The 13,513-nt window shown below is 45.2% G+C and overlaps 1 protein-coding gene across 4 annotated transcripts in view; it reads right to left on the bottom strand.

The window, feature by feature from the left end:
• DENND2B (DENN domain containing 2B) overlaps window positions 1-10,863 on the bottom strand; it is a gene marked incomplete at its 5' end in the record, with an annotated part of 51,253 nt that extends 40,390 nt beyond the window's left edge. For 3 of the 4 annotated variants that reach the window (XM_081099438.1, XM_081099439.1, XM_081099441.1), the window contains one exon: window positions 10,769-10,848. In XM_081099438.1, coding sequence (XP_080955564.1) covers window positions 10,769-10,848 — 80 coding nt within the window. Of the gene's footprint in view, window positions 1-10,768 lie in introns of all 4 variants that reach the window. The other variant, XM_081099440.1, reaches the window with a different exon arrangement.
• Window positions 10,864-13,513: the final 2,650 nt, after the last annotated feature.

Raw genomic sequence — 13,513 nt, 5'->3', positions numbered from 1 at the left:
AGAGGATGAGAGACCACGTGGAGCATAATCAAGGTACCTCAGCCAACAGCCAGCCACCATGTGAGCCGGACACATGAGTGAGGTCATCTTGGACCCAAATGAACCCAGCTAATGAGTGAGCCCAGGGGAAACCTGGAGAGGAACTGCCCAGTGAATGCACAGAAATGTGAGAAAAAAATCCATTGTTCTAAGCCACTATGTTTTCGGGTGGTTTGCTACAATGCAATAGTAAAATGACGCAGGTGGGAGAGGCCAGGCTTGTGTATAATTGGCCTGCCTCACCCCCAGGCCTCCATCGGCCACGTCCCATCCAGCTTGGGCTGAGTGTCTCCTCACAGGGTCTCATCCCTAGGCTCGTTCTGCTTCCTTCGCCCCTGATTCTTGCTGCTGCATGTATTTCCAACTCATTCCACACAGGAAAGGAAAGGTCCACATTTGTTCTTTTTTCAAGCATCTGGATCCAGCTCCCTCCCCCAAAACACTGACCTACTTGATGACTAAACCATATCAATTCTACATCCTCACGGCTCTCAGATCTGCCCCCACCTCCCCACCCCCACTGCTCCAGCTACTTCCTTGGTTCAGATCTTATCTCTCACCAAGACTATTAAAACAGTCTCTTAAGTTCCCTCTCTGCCTTCGATCTTAACCCAGTTCAAGTCCATCCTCTCATCTTCTGACATTTTTATAAAATGCAAAGCTCAACATGCTTGCAACTCCCCCATTCTCTACAGAATGAAATGCAAATTCCCTGGCATGGATGGCAAGGGCGCCTTTGATCTGGTCACCACCTGTTTTCCTTTGTCATCTCTTACTGTCTTTTCCTCAATACAAACCTGCGTCCCACCCTTAGCCACATCAAACTCCTTGCTTTTCACACCTCCAGGCCTCCACACATTCTGTTTCCTGTGCCTGGAATGACGGCCTGTCCACTGCACATCTCTGTAGTTCCTCCATGGACTCTCTCTTGACCCTACCCCCCTCACCCAGGTGGAGATGGACAATTGTTGATGCCTCCACTGTGCCTGGAAAAATGTCCATTATGGTAACAGTTCATTGTTTCCTCACCTGCCTCCCTTACTAGGCAGTGTCTTGTTAATTTTGATATTCCCTGTTCTTTGCACTGCAGGTAGGACTCAGTAGGAATTAATTATTTGTGTTCAATGATGAAATGAATGAATAAAAACAAATGGTGAAAGCCTGCCCACATAAGGCACTGTTCCCAGGCTTCCTAGCCCCCTTCTTTGTACCATTTGACCTGAAGAACAACACAGGAAGGTACACAAAGCACTGAGAGCAAACCAGTGTGGCCATCAGTCCCCAAAGCCATCCCTCATAAGGTGGAAACCAGAGACTGGGCCAAGAGCAGCCGTGGGCAAACTACGGCCCGCGGGCCGGATCCTGCCGTTTGAAATGAATAAAACTAAAAAAAAAAAAAGACCGTACCCTTTTATGTAATGATGCTTACGTTGAATTTATATTAGTTCACACAAACACTCCATCCATGCTTTTGTTCCGGCCCTCCGGTCCAGTTTAAGAACCCATTGTGGCCCTCGAGTCAAAAAGTTTGCCCACCCCTGGCCAAGAGTCTAGAGACCTGGGTTCTCCTCTGGTCCTGGTTCCATTATTTCCTGGGGGTTTCATGGGCAAGTCACCTAAAAATTCTCTGAGCCTCAGGTTCTGTATCTATAAATCCGGGGGAAAACATGTGCTCTTTTTTAAAAAAACATATTTTTATTGATTTTAGAGAGGAAAGGAGAGGGAGAGATAGAAACATCAATGATGAGAGAGAATCATTGATCGGCTGTCTCCTGCACATCCCACACTGGGGATCGGGCCCACAACCCAGGCATCAAACTGTGACCTCCTGGTTCATAGGTCAATGCTCAACCACTGAGCCATGCCAGCTGGGCTTTTTGTTTTTTGTTTTTAAAACACTTGCCCTGAGTATCCTGACATATTAGCCAGGTATATACATTTTAAAAGTGTCTGGGCACTATAAATAATTGCAGGAAAGTAGAAGAAATATGAAAGAAAAGTACAAAGAGGCTGAAAAACACCTAAGACTCCACTCTTATCATTTCTCCCCTTCTTTATTTTGAAATCCCAGAACTTGCCGCTAGGGAGGCAGAAATTGTGGAACTGGGCACTCATGCCTTGCCAGCAGGCAGCCAGTCATGCTGCTCAGCACAGGCGTGGATGCCAACACTGCAATACACGACTGGCCAAAACCAACATTGCAGGAGGGAGCAAGACAAACAGATGAAAGGGGGGAGGATGTAAAGGAAATTTAAAAGAAACAGAGGAGCATGAACACACAGAGACAAATGCATAAGATAAGTGGGTAGGTAGAAAGGGTATGAACTAAGGTTAGAGAAACAAATTTGCTTTGTGTGCGCGCATGCATAGACAGAAAATGAGAGTATTATTTCACAAGAACACAACTCAACCCTGGGGTTAGTTACCTGGGCCATTGTCAAGTAACACAGCAGGAAGCACTGATGTCAAGGGATGCCCCTCTAGTGTCAAGTGCTTTTGGGAGGAAAGGCTATCGTTAGTCCTTGATGACAAGACAATTCCGAACTCAGCATGTTCTGGCCACAGCGATTCTGAAAGTGTCAGTATCAGGAAGAGGACCAAGTTGGGGTCAGCTGGGGAAGGTTCTGGGGAGTCCAGAAAATAGCCCAGGGACATCAGGCTGGACTGTGGGTGCCATAAAGTGAGTCTGTTTGCAGGGTAAGGTTACACAGGCCCAGCTTCCAAGTCGCTTAGTCCCTACTAAGCGCGTGTCCAGCTTGCTTCCAAATGAAAGTCCTGGGAGCTGGCCACTCACCATTCTAGGCCGCTCAACTAAGGTGGGTCCTATTGGCCCAATGGATATCAACATCTGCCCACCACTAACCGGCTGCCCCAACTTTGGAGAGGGCATTCCCACAGGAGAAAAGGGAGGAAGGCTGCCTGAGTCCCACCAGTAAGCCCAAAGTTGGTTTCCCAGGCCAGAGCAGAGGCTCAGCTCTGTAACTCCCCCTGACATCCCACTCTGGGACAGTCCCGATACAGAGCCAAAGGACTGGGGGACACTCACAACCTCGCCTTCCTGCTCCCAGAGCAACGTCATCTCAAATGGTGGATGGCCGCAACAGGGTCCAGGTCAGCGTCACCCTGCAAGTGAGGCTACACCTGGGCCACCACAGACAGGCTCTTGAGGTCAGTCTCAGCTTGTTGGGGTAAGTAGAACGGTAGCTAACTAGGATCAGAGCAGAAACTGAGTCACCTTTTCACCTCCAGAAAGCTCATCGAAGAATCCACCAAAGCCTTCCCTGCCTGCCCCCAAGGGAAGCGCAAAGAGGATGGGTGGGCGAGCTCTTCTCTGGGTGAGAACCCCAAGTCCTCCAAGAAATAGCAACAATCAACATAAAGAATTTACCGTCTCGGAGGCAGGCCAACTATGATGCCTTATAGGAACATCCCAATGCCCTAGTCCTGTGGTTGGCAAAACCGTGGCTCGTGATCCACATTGTGGCTCTTTGGCCCCTTGAGTGTGGCTCTTCCACAAAATACCACGTGCGGGCACACACGTACAGTGCGATTGAAACTTCGTGGTCCATGCGCAGGAGACGGTATTTTGTGGAAGAGCCACACTCAAGGGGCCAAAGAGCCACATGTGGCTCGCGAGTCACGGTTTGCCCAGCCGCAGTTTGCCGACCACTGTCCTAGTCCAGTAAAGACGGGACTACTGTACTGTATAAAGCAGAACCAGGCACTAGGCAAAGCAAGAATGGGAGTTCCAGGAAATCATGCTAAAGACACTGGAGATGGTTTTAAAACATGGTCCCCAAGTTCCTTGACATGTCTCCTGTCTGTGGAATCCAGGCCCTGTGATGATTTGGCCAATAGAATAGAGCAGAAATGAATCTGTGCCACTTCTCAGGCCCAGACCTCAAGTAACCAGCAGCTTCTGCTTCCCGTCTCCCCTGCTGTGAGGAAGCCCAGGCCATGTGGGGAGGGCACACGCAGGTATTCTGACTATAGCTCTTAAGAGTCTCAGAGGCCTTGTTTTTACAAGGGATCTGCAAAGCACACCCTTATACCCCTTAGAAAGCCTTTGTCTGACTGTGAGAGTCTATGAGGCAACACTTTAAATATTTTTTAGGTCTTAACAAAGGATCTTTCAGCTCCACTCTAGATTTTAAAAGAAGATTTATTGAGGAATAATTAAAGCACAATAAACTGTGCAATTTAAAGTGTACAGTGTGACGAGTTCACACACACACAAATACACTCACACACTATAAAACTGTCACCCTAATCTGGAAGCTGCTTCTTTTTCTTTTTTTAATTACAATATACTTTCAGTATTATTTTGTACTAGTTTCAGGTGTACAGCATAGTGGTTAGATAATCATACGCTTTACAGTGCTCCCCCTGATGTTACCGGTACCCACCCGGCTCCACGTATAGTTATTACACTATTATTGACTCTATTCCCTGTGCTGTACTTTACATCCCTGTGACTGTTTTGCAACTGCCAATTTGTTCTTCTTAATCCCTTCACCTCTTTCACTCAATTCCCCAACCTCCCTCCCTTCTGGCAACCACCTGTCGCTCACTGTGTCTATGAGTCTGTTTCAATGTTGTCTGTTCGCTTATTTTGTTCTTTCCACATATAAGTGAAATCACACGTATTTGTCTTTCTCTGACTAACTTATTTCTTTATTGCAAATGGCAAGTTTTTTTTTCTTTACATGGAAGCCATTTCTTAATCTGAGAATTCTTTCCTGTGTAGAGAGAATGCGAATGAAACAAGTTCTATTTTCTAATCCAGAAAGCCCTTTCTCATTTATGTTTCCTTTAAATTTTGTTTGAAAACAGAGCAGCTCCCTGTTTTTAGCTCACCTCTTTTCTCTTTTGCTGCCAGCAGCTAGAATAAGTGTCTAAGTCCTCACATCAACAAGGACAGCCCTTGGATCTGCACACACTAAGAAAGACAGCACCCAGGGTCGCCGGATGCCTGAACTGGGTTTAGAGAGCAAGATCCTAGATGCCAGCTGATGCCACTAACAAGGTGAGACTTGGGATCTTAAGGGAGAGAGTGAGTGTATTCTGCATTTGGGGAGGATGTGAATTTTTGTGACCGGAGAGCAGACTTGTGGCAGACAGCGACCACAACATACTCCATCTCACGTGCCCTTCTCAGTGTGATGCTGATGCTCCTCTCATCAAGTAGGAACTACTGTCCGTCTCCTCGTGTGACTTGCAATAAATATTTACCCCATTTTCGCACAGAGCTCCTTGTGATTTCCTAAGGGGTGACAGGGATAAAGGTGTCTTTTGTTATGTTAAGGAGGTGGCTTTTGGAACCCCCTCTAAGGTTGGGAGCTGATTTCCAGGGGAACCAGCCTTGTGATGGGGGGGTTGAAACTTTCAGTCACACACCCTTACCTCTGGGGAGGAGAGAAGAGCTGGAGGTTGAATCAATGGCCAATGGCAGTGATTTCATCAGTCATGCCTAGGTAATCAAGCCTCTGTAGCAACCCCAAAGGATAAGGCAGAGAGCTTCAAGGGGTGAATCAGAATGCTTCCATACTGGCCCAAGCTCCAGGCAGACAGACGTTCCCTGTTTGGGACTTGCCCCTACGTACCTCTTCATCTGGTTGTTGATTCCTATCCTTTACTATTTCCTTTGTAATAAACTGGTAATCTAGTAAGCAAACAGTTTTCTGAGTTCTGTGAGCTACACTAGAAAATTAAGCCCAAGAAGGGGGAAGAGGGCTTATGGGAGCCTCTGATTTACAGTCAGTCGGTCAGAAGCACAAGTGACAACTTGGGTTTGTGATAAGCACCTGGAGTGGAAGGCAGTCTTATGGGACTGCGCCCTTAGCTGATGTTAGATTGTGTCAGAACTGAGTTGCGTTGTAGGACACCCAGCCAATGTAGGAGAACTACTTAGTGTTGTGGACACACACACACACACACACACACACACACATCGTAATGCGGTGGGGCTCTTTACCTTGAACTTAGGCAGACCTGTGCTGTTGCCTTAATTAACAGAGTAAAATAGAAAAGACACTATGCAACTCTGAGGCTAGGTCACTAAAAGGCCATACATTTCTGACTCGTTCTCCTGAGATGCTCACTCATAGAACCCTGACGTCATGCTGTGAAAGCAGCAGCCAAATGCAGAGCCACAGGTAGGTGCTCCCCAGCTGAGGTCCCACCTGACTGCCAGGATCCACAGTCAGAGCTGTAAGTGAACAAGCCTTCAGATGTTCCAGCCCCTTAGCCATGGGTCACCCCCACCTTCAAACCACCCCAGCTGATGCTGCAAGAAACAGAGATGAGCCTTCCCTAATGTCCCTACCCAAACTGCAATTTATAGCAAAATAAATGACTGTTTTAAGCCACTAACACAATGTTTTAAGGCACTAGTGTTTAAGCCACCCTTACTTTAGGGGTGTTTGTTATGCAACAGTAAATAACCAACTACTGCTGATGACATCATGCTGGGATTGTTAGGAAGCATCTTAGGAAACAAGGGAACTAAGTCCACGGAACCTCCTGAGGGATGGCCTGCCACGGCCAGGACAGGTACCACAATACTATCTTCTACCCACAGTCGCTATTCTCAGGAGATGTTTCTTCCCTGTAAGCTCTTACCCTCTTCCTGAAATCGAAGGCACAGGGTTCAAATCTGTACCCACTTTGGCAGTGGGGGCTCAAGACCTCTCTGGACTTCACCATATCACCAACTAAGGCCTCCTTTACACAGAAACCTGCACATGTTAGTTAAAATTATGGTTCCACCGTCAATTAGCTATGTGGGCTTTAACTTCCTCATATGTAACATCAAGCAACTGAGCCCAAAGAATCCCAAGATTCCCCTCCAACTCTAACATTCCAAAAGAGTATTGCTGTGCCTGCAAGGAGTTCCAGTTGAGTTGGGAAATGAGACCCATACAGACACCCACTATATGAGGCCCTATTTGATAAGTGCCATTTGCAGATTCCAATCTGAGGGCTCCAGGAGCGAATTCTGAGGGAGAGGAATCCTTCCTAACTGGGAGATCAGGAAAAGCGCTGGGAGGGACAGAACTAACATTGTTTGCATCCAGACTGGCAGAAATGTAAGGTTTGCATTAGAGAGCAGTAAGAAAGGTAGAAAGAAAGACCAGAGCTTTTCATGAAAACCTCACAAGCCAGGCCAAGTTCCACCGTATCATGGACAACAGTAGTTTTGAGCAGGGAGCTTCCAATAATGTTCACAGGGAGGTGAATGGAGAGTTAAAAATTAACAGGAGACTCAAGCAAGCTAGCCTTAAGTTCTTCCTCCCATTAGCTTTGTATCCTTGGGGAGTACCTTCTCTGCCTCTGTTTCCCAATCTGGGTGGATTAGACTGAATGAATTCTAAGGCTCCTTTTCAGCTCTGCCTTTCTTAGCATCTATGGGCTGAATGGAAAGGGAGTTCAAAGTTAACAAGACCCATTAGGAATGTACTACGAGGACTCAGCACAGTAGTAGCCTTTGCTGGAAGTCGCAATGACCCAGGTGCTGGAGTTTCACAGTGAAGAAGCTGTTCAGGAAATCAACAGGCATCACAAGTCTGCCGAGAGCAGCGCCTGAGGCCCGCCAGGTCTTACAGCACATGTGAAGTCTCCTGAGAGCAACTGGCAAAGTGCACACCAGCTAGGCGGCTGAATTCGCTATAAACATAACACTTCCTTGTTTGCAAGGCACCGAGCTGCTTCCAGTCCACCCCAACTCATCAGCACCAACCTCAGAAAGCCTGACCTCCGGAATTCAGAGGAGCTTTGAGAATGCCCCCTCCCACACCCAGAATCGGATGCAACCAAATCTTCTGAGCTGGAGGAGGAACAGCTGTGGGGAGGGCGTATCTGGCAACTAGGGGTGAATCCTCATCAACAAAGAGAAAGGGAAACTTTCTCCAAGAGACCAAAACAGAGCAAAGAACAAAACTTCGGTGGTCAAATGAAAAGGCTGAGTTAGAGTTCCACCTCCTTCGTGTCTGTCTTGCCAAATCAAGACTGAGCTTACAAAGGAAAAGAAAGAATATAAATTAGCAAAACACCCGTAGAAACCTAATAATGGGATGGAATTCATGGTCTTTAACCCATATCGGCTTAGTTGTAGCACCAGGTGAAGTCTGATCCAAATTAAGGACACAGCCTTGCAAATACATATATTGACTTTCCACAGGGTCCCATCAGCCTTATACCAGCTTCCCATGCCCCAGAGGACACTCAGTCCCCAAATCTAGATATAAATGCCTGTGAGTACATTGGGTTCCTCTGCTTCCATGGGCATGAGGTAGAGGTCCCCAAGGCAGCCTGGGAGTCAAAGGCCCAGCTTTCCAAGGCCCTAGGACCCCTGCACTCCCCAGTCAAAGTTTCTGTCGGTCACACCAGGGAGTCTTTTCCCACTGGGCCTCCTGGGCTGGCAATGATAAAAGGACTCCAGGTTACTGAAAGGTCAAACTAAGAAATTCAGGTGCCAAGGTCCCTCTTTGTCCCCTACTGTCTACCACAGAGCCTGGCACATAGGAGGAAAGCCCTCGGGGTTCACTGGCAATAACTTCCTCAATGAACTAGTGACTTACTGCCCTACAGACCAAAGAACACCCCCCAAGAGGCTGGGGGTGAAGGCAGCCAGAGAAACCATGAGGTAGCAATTTCAAAATGACACCTCCTGTCATTCTGAGAGAAGTGTGTAGCTAGCCACAGCGGCCTGAGACTCCACTTCACGCCAAAAGCCCAGGAAAGGAAGTGGGGAAGGGAGGGAGGGAGGGAGGGAGGGAGGGAGGAAGGGAGGAAGGAAGGAAGGAAGGAAGGAAGAAAGGAAGGACAGACTTAGAAGGGAGGCTGGAAAATGCCTTTTTTAGGCACATCAGAGGCTCAGATATTTACAAACACCACCCATCTTGTTATGACGGCAAACATGCTGGGAAGCTAAAGAAAAAGAGTTTCTAAAAATGTTTAAAACACATAGATATGCATTCCAAATAGAAACTGCGGAACCATCGGCAGCCCTGATTCTGCTTTGTGACTAATGTAAACAATGCATCTATCCCTCCACAGTGTGGAAATTAGAAGAAAAAATGAACAGGGCTACTGGGTCTGGTAATTTCTAATTCAGGTTCTAAATATACTATTTCTTCAAAAATTAATAACAGAACCACACAATCACATATAATACTTATTTCACCTCTACAGTTACTTCCCGATCTCCATCTGCCCCCAGACTGGTGAGAACCCAGCAGAGTGGTTCCCCAGAAGTAGACAATGGGAGACGAAGACTCTGAGCTCTAGACCTGTTTCTCCTTGGCCACTACATGCCCTGGGAGAAGTCAGTTTTTCTATCTGTTTTACCCAAGAAGGTGATGGACCCTGTCATTCTCAGCCTCTCCCAGTTCAGTGTGCAAGTAACTCTAGTCTAGGTTGGAAACGGTGCATGGGCAGAAAGCAGGCCATTTCCACTGGGACCAAACCCTACATGTGTGGTGTAGGGAACTCCTCCTGCCTCATCCATGCCAGTGACTCCCCAGGGGCTATATCCAGCACCCCATTCCACCAACCATATCTGGACTCCAGCTCTAAATGAATCAAACGTCTATCACCACCTCTGGCCAGATCTGAGGGTGCTGCACCCCACTGGACTCAGCTCGGCACTGCACAGCCCAGAGAGGAACAGCCCTAGCCCACCCTAAGCTGAGCATCCTTCTCACAGCGAGGTGGCCATTCTAGTGGTGGAGGTACCAAAAGCCAAGATTCACCTGAGATTCAGCAGAAGAGACTATGAAAGGTATGTGGCTTTGATTAAGGAGCCCGGAAGTTCTTCTAGGACATCAGCATCCAGCCTTAGCCAAGACCCGAGCAGCCCTGGCAAGCGCTGGACATCTACCTGCCAGCTCTGGAAGCTTTTATCCCATCACAGGGAGGGACCTAACCTTTACTGAGCGGCTTTGTGCCAGACACTATGCTAAACACTGACATACATTATATCAGTCCCCACAGCACCTCTGTGCCATAAGCACTATTATTATTTTACAGAGGAGTAATCAAGAGTTTAGAGGGCATAAGAAAACACCCTGAGATCCCACTGTTTGGAAAGTAGTTAAAGCTTGGATTTAAAGCCATCTCTATGAGTCCAAAATCGTGGTTTTGCTATGGTCCAACATTCCCACTTCTAAAAAGAAGACAAAACCAACAAAGTGGATTATAGGTTCCGCTGACTAAAATTCCCGAAGCTGCTTTGTCTGCAGCCCAGCCTAAATTGCTGTAGACCTGGACTTCTGCTTGAACTTGTGCTAATGTGCCTCATTGCCTCCCCCTGCCCCCTATTGTGGTCAGCCTCCCTCCCTATAGCACAGCCCAGCTCAGGGGCAGCCCCCGAGCTGTCCCCACTTTGGGAAAAAGATCCATCCAGAAGAACACCAGCTGCTGCTTGCTGGCTCCGTGCCTGGAGCTCGAGGCTCCTCCAACAGCACAAAGCAAAGTTTGTTTCACGGTCCCTGTTGGCTCTCTCCTATGGAGACTTGTAGAACTAGAAAATAATAAATACATTGGAGATTACTTTTGCTTCATGGTCAGCAAGAGCTGGGCCCAGGCTACTCACCTGGAGACTGTCAGTACCACAAGGATAATCACTTACATTCGGGCAAGGATCCTACTCAGGACCCAGGCCATTTGGTTGGCCCTTGATGACCCCCTCCAGGGAGCCCCATTTCCCCAGCAATGCTCCCCTACTCACCTGCTCAGAGTCCCCCGAGGGGCCTTAGTGCCTCCAGCTCCGTGGGTGATGCTGGAATTCTTGTTGGCAGTCATGGTCATTTCGGCTCTCTGCAAACCCAGAGCCCTGCAAAGACACGGCCTATGAGCCAAGTTTCCACGGGCAGCAAAAAGCACCTCAAACATTTCCAGATGACCTTCAACACTGCCAGGAGGGTTTCTGTGGCGGGTGGTAGGAACCACTTTCCCACATATATTTAATTCCACATGTTATAGCTTAGGAGCCTCAAAGGACCCCTGATCTGGGCTGGGAAAAGAGTCTAACAGACAACTTACCAGTTCACAGAAAATGATAAAAACTCCATCTCCATCCTACCTCTTCCCATTTAAGTTAGAGTTTCCCAAATTCCTGGCATGCCATACAGCCTTTATAAATTTTGCCATATTGGTCTACCTCCTGAACAACTACTTATCCAGTATTTTTCTGGACTCAACTCAAAATTGACTTGCTTTTCTTAAAATGTTCTAAATAATGAATCATTCATTCAACAAATATGTACTGTGCGCCCATGTCCTAGGCACGGCCATCCAGCAAAGAAAGAGACAAAGCCTCTGCCCTCACAGCGCTTACTCACATCCTGGTGGGGAGAAACAGGCGATGAGCATGCAGGTGGTACAGGTGTGTGGCACAGAAGTGTACATTTGTACATAATATGATAAATGATATGAAGGAAAAAATGAAGCAAGACAGGGGGAGAGTAAAAAAAGGTCTGTCCTTTTCAATAGGATGTTCAGGTAAGAATATTCTGATAAAGTGACATTTGCTCCAACATCATAAAATAATAAGCGATAGTATTTTTTCCTAATACTCACTAGAATAAAATTAACATACATTTAGGTATTTAAGTATTTACAAAATGGAAATTGTGCATTTATGTACCACATACAGTTACCTAATATATTTAAGGAATATTATTTTATGCTAAAATAATGAAAGGAAGAAAAAGGTTAAAATTTAAGGGTACATCCAGATTAGAAAGGAAGAAGTAAAATTATATCTTATTTGCAGATGGTATGATTTTGTATGTAGAGAATTCTGAGAATTCCACTAAAAAACTCTTAAGCTAATACATAAAGTTAAGCAAGTTTGCAAGATACAGAGTAATATTTTAAAAAATCAATTTGATGTTTACACACTAGCAGTGAACAATCGGAAAATAAACACCAGGAAAAACAAAAGCAGCAAGAAGGATAAAATACTTAGGAAAAAAATCTAACAAAAGAAGCATAAAACTTGTACACTACAAACTACTGAACATCATTGAAATTAAATAACATATACATACATAGAAAGACATAACATGTTCCTGAATTAAAAAACTCAAAATTGTTAAATTAGTAATATTCAGCAAACTGATCTTAAGATTGAACCGAATACTCATCAATTGCAGCAACTGACAAGGCAACCCTAAAATCTCATGGCGATGCAAGTGACTGAGAGCAGCCAAAACAATCTTGAAGGAGAATAAAGTTGGAAGACTCACTCAGACTTGTTAATTTCAAAACATACTACAAAGTCAGAGCAATCAAGACAGTGTGTATAGACAGACACAAGAAAGAAACATCAGTCAATGGAAGAGAGTTGAGAGTCTAGAAATAAAACCATACATTTATGGTCAACTGATTTTCAACCAGTTGACCATAGGATGCCAAGACAATTCAACAGGGAAAAAGGCTTTTCAACAAATGGTGCTAGGATATTCATCTGTGCAAGAATAAAGTAGGACCCTTACCTCATCCATACAAAACAATTAAGTGAAAATGGATTACAACTATAAGAGTTAAAACCACAAAAGCAAGGCCTAGAAGAAAATTGAGGTAAATCCTGTAACACTGAATTAGGCAATGGTTTCTTCACTGTGATACGAAAGCACAAGTAACAACAACAATAAAAAAAGAAATAAACTGATTTATATCAAAATAAAAAAACCCCTTTGTGCTATTAAAAATACCATAAGGAAGTAAAAAGACACCCATAGAATGGGAGAAATTATTTGCAAGTCATATATTTGCTAAGGAACTTGTATCTAGAACATATAAAGAATTCTTGCAACCTGCTAGAAATACAAATAACTCAATTAAAAAGTAGATAAAGGATTTGAATAGACATTTTTCCAGAGAAATAAAATTGGCCAATAAGCACGTGAAACAATGTTCAACATTTTGAACATTGGGAAATACAAATCAAAACTACAACGAGGAATTACTTCACACACACTAGGATGACTGTAATAAAAAGACAGATAAAAACAAGTACCAGTGAGGCTGTGGAGACACTGGAACCTTTATTCAAAATGTGCAGCCACTTTGGAAGCTCCTCAAAAAATTAAACACAGTTACCATAAGACCCACCACCATCCACCCTTCGGGATATACCAAGAGAAATAAAAACATTAGATCCACACAAATACTTGTACACAGATGTTCATAACAGCATTATTCATAATAGCCAAAAGTAAAAACAACCCAATGACCACCAACAGATCAATGTATAAACAAAATGTGGTATATACATATGATGGAATATTATTCACACATAAAAAGGAATAAAGTACATTGATACATTATACATTCTATAACATGGGTAATCCCTAATGCCATTTTTTTAAATATATTTTATTGATTTTTTACAGAGAGGAAGGGAGAGAGATAGAGAGTTAGAAACATCGATGAGAGAGAAACATCGATCAGCTGCCTCCTGCACATC

Source organism: Myotis nattereri, assembly GCF_964212035.1.
Source record: "Myotis nattereri genome assembly, chromosome: 9".
NCBI lineage: Eukaryota > Metazoa > Chordata > Mammalia > Chiroptera > Vespertilionidae > Myotis > Myotis nattereri.
Note: the sequence above shows the minus strand (reverse complement) of the source record. Positions and strands in the feature narration are given on the sequence as shown.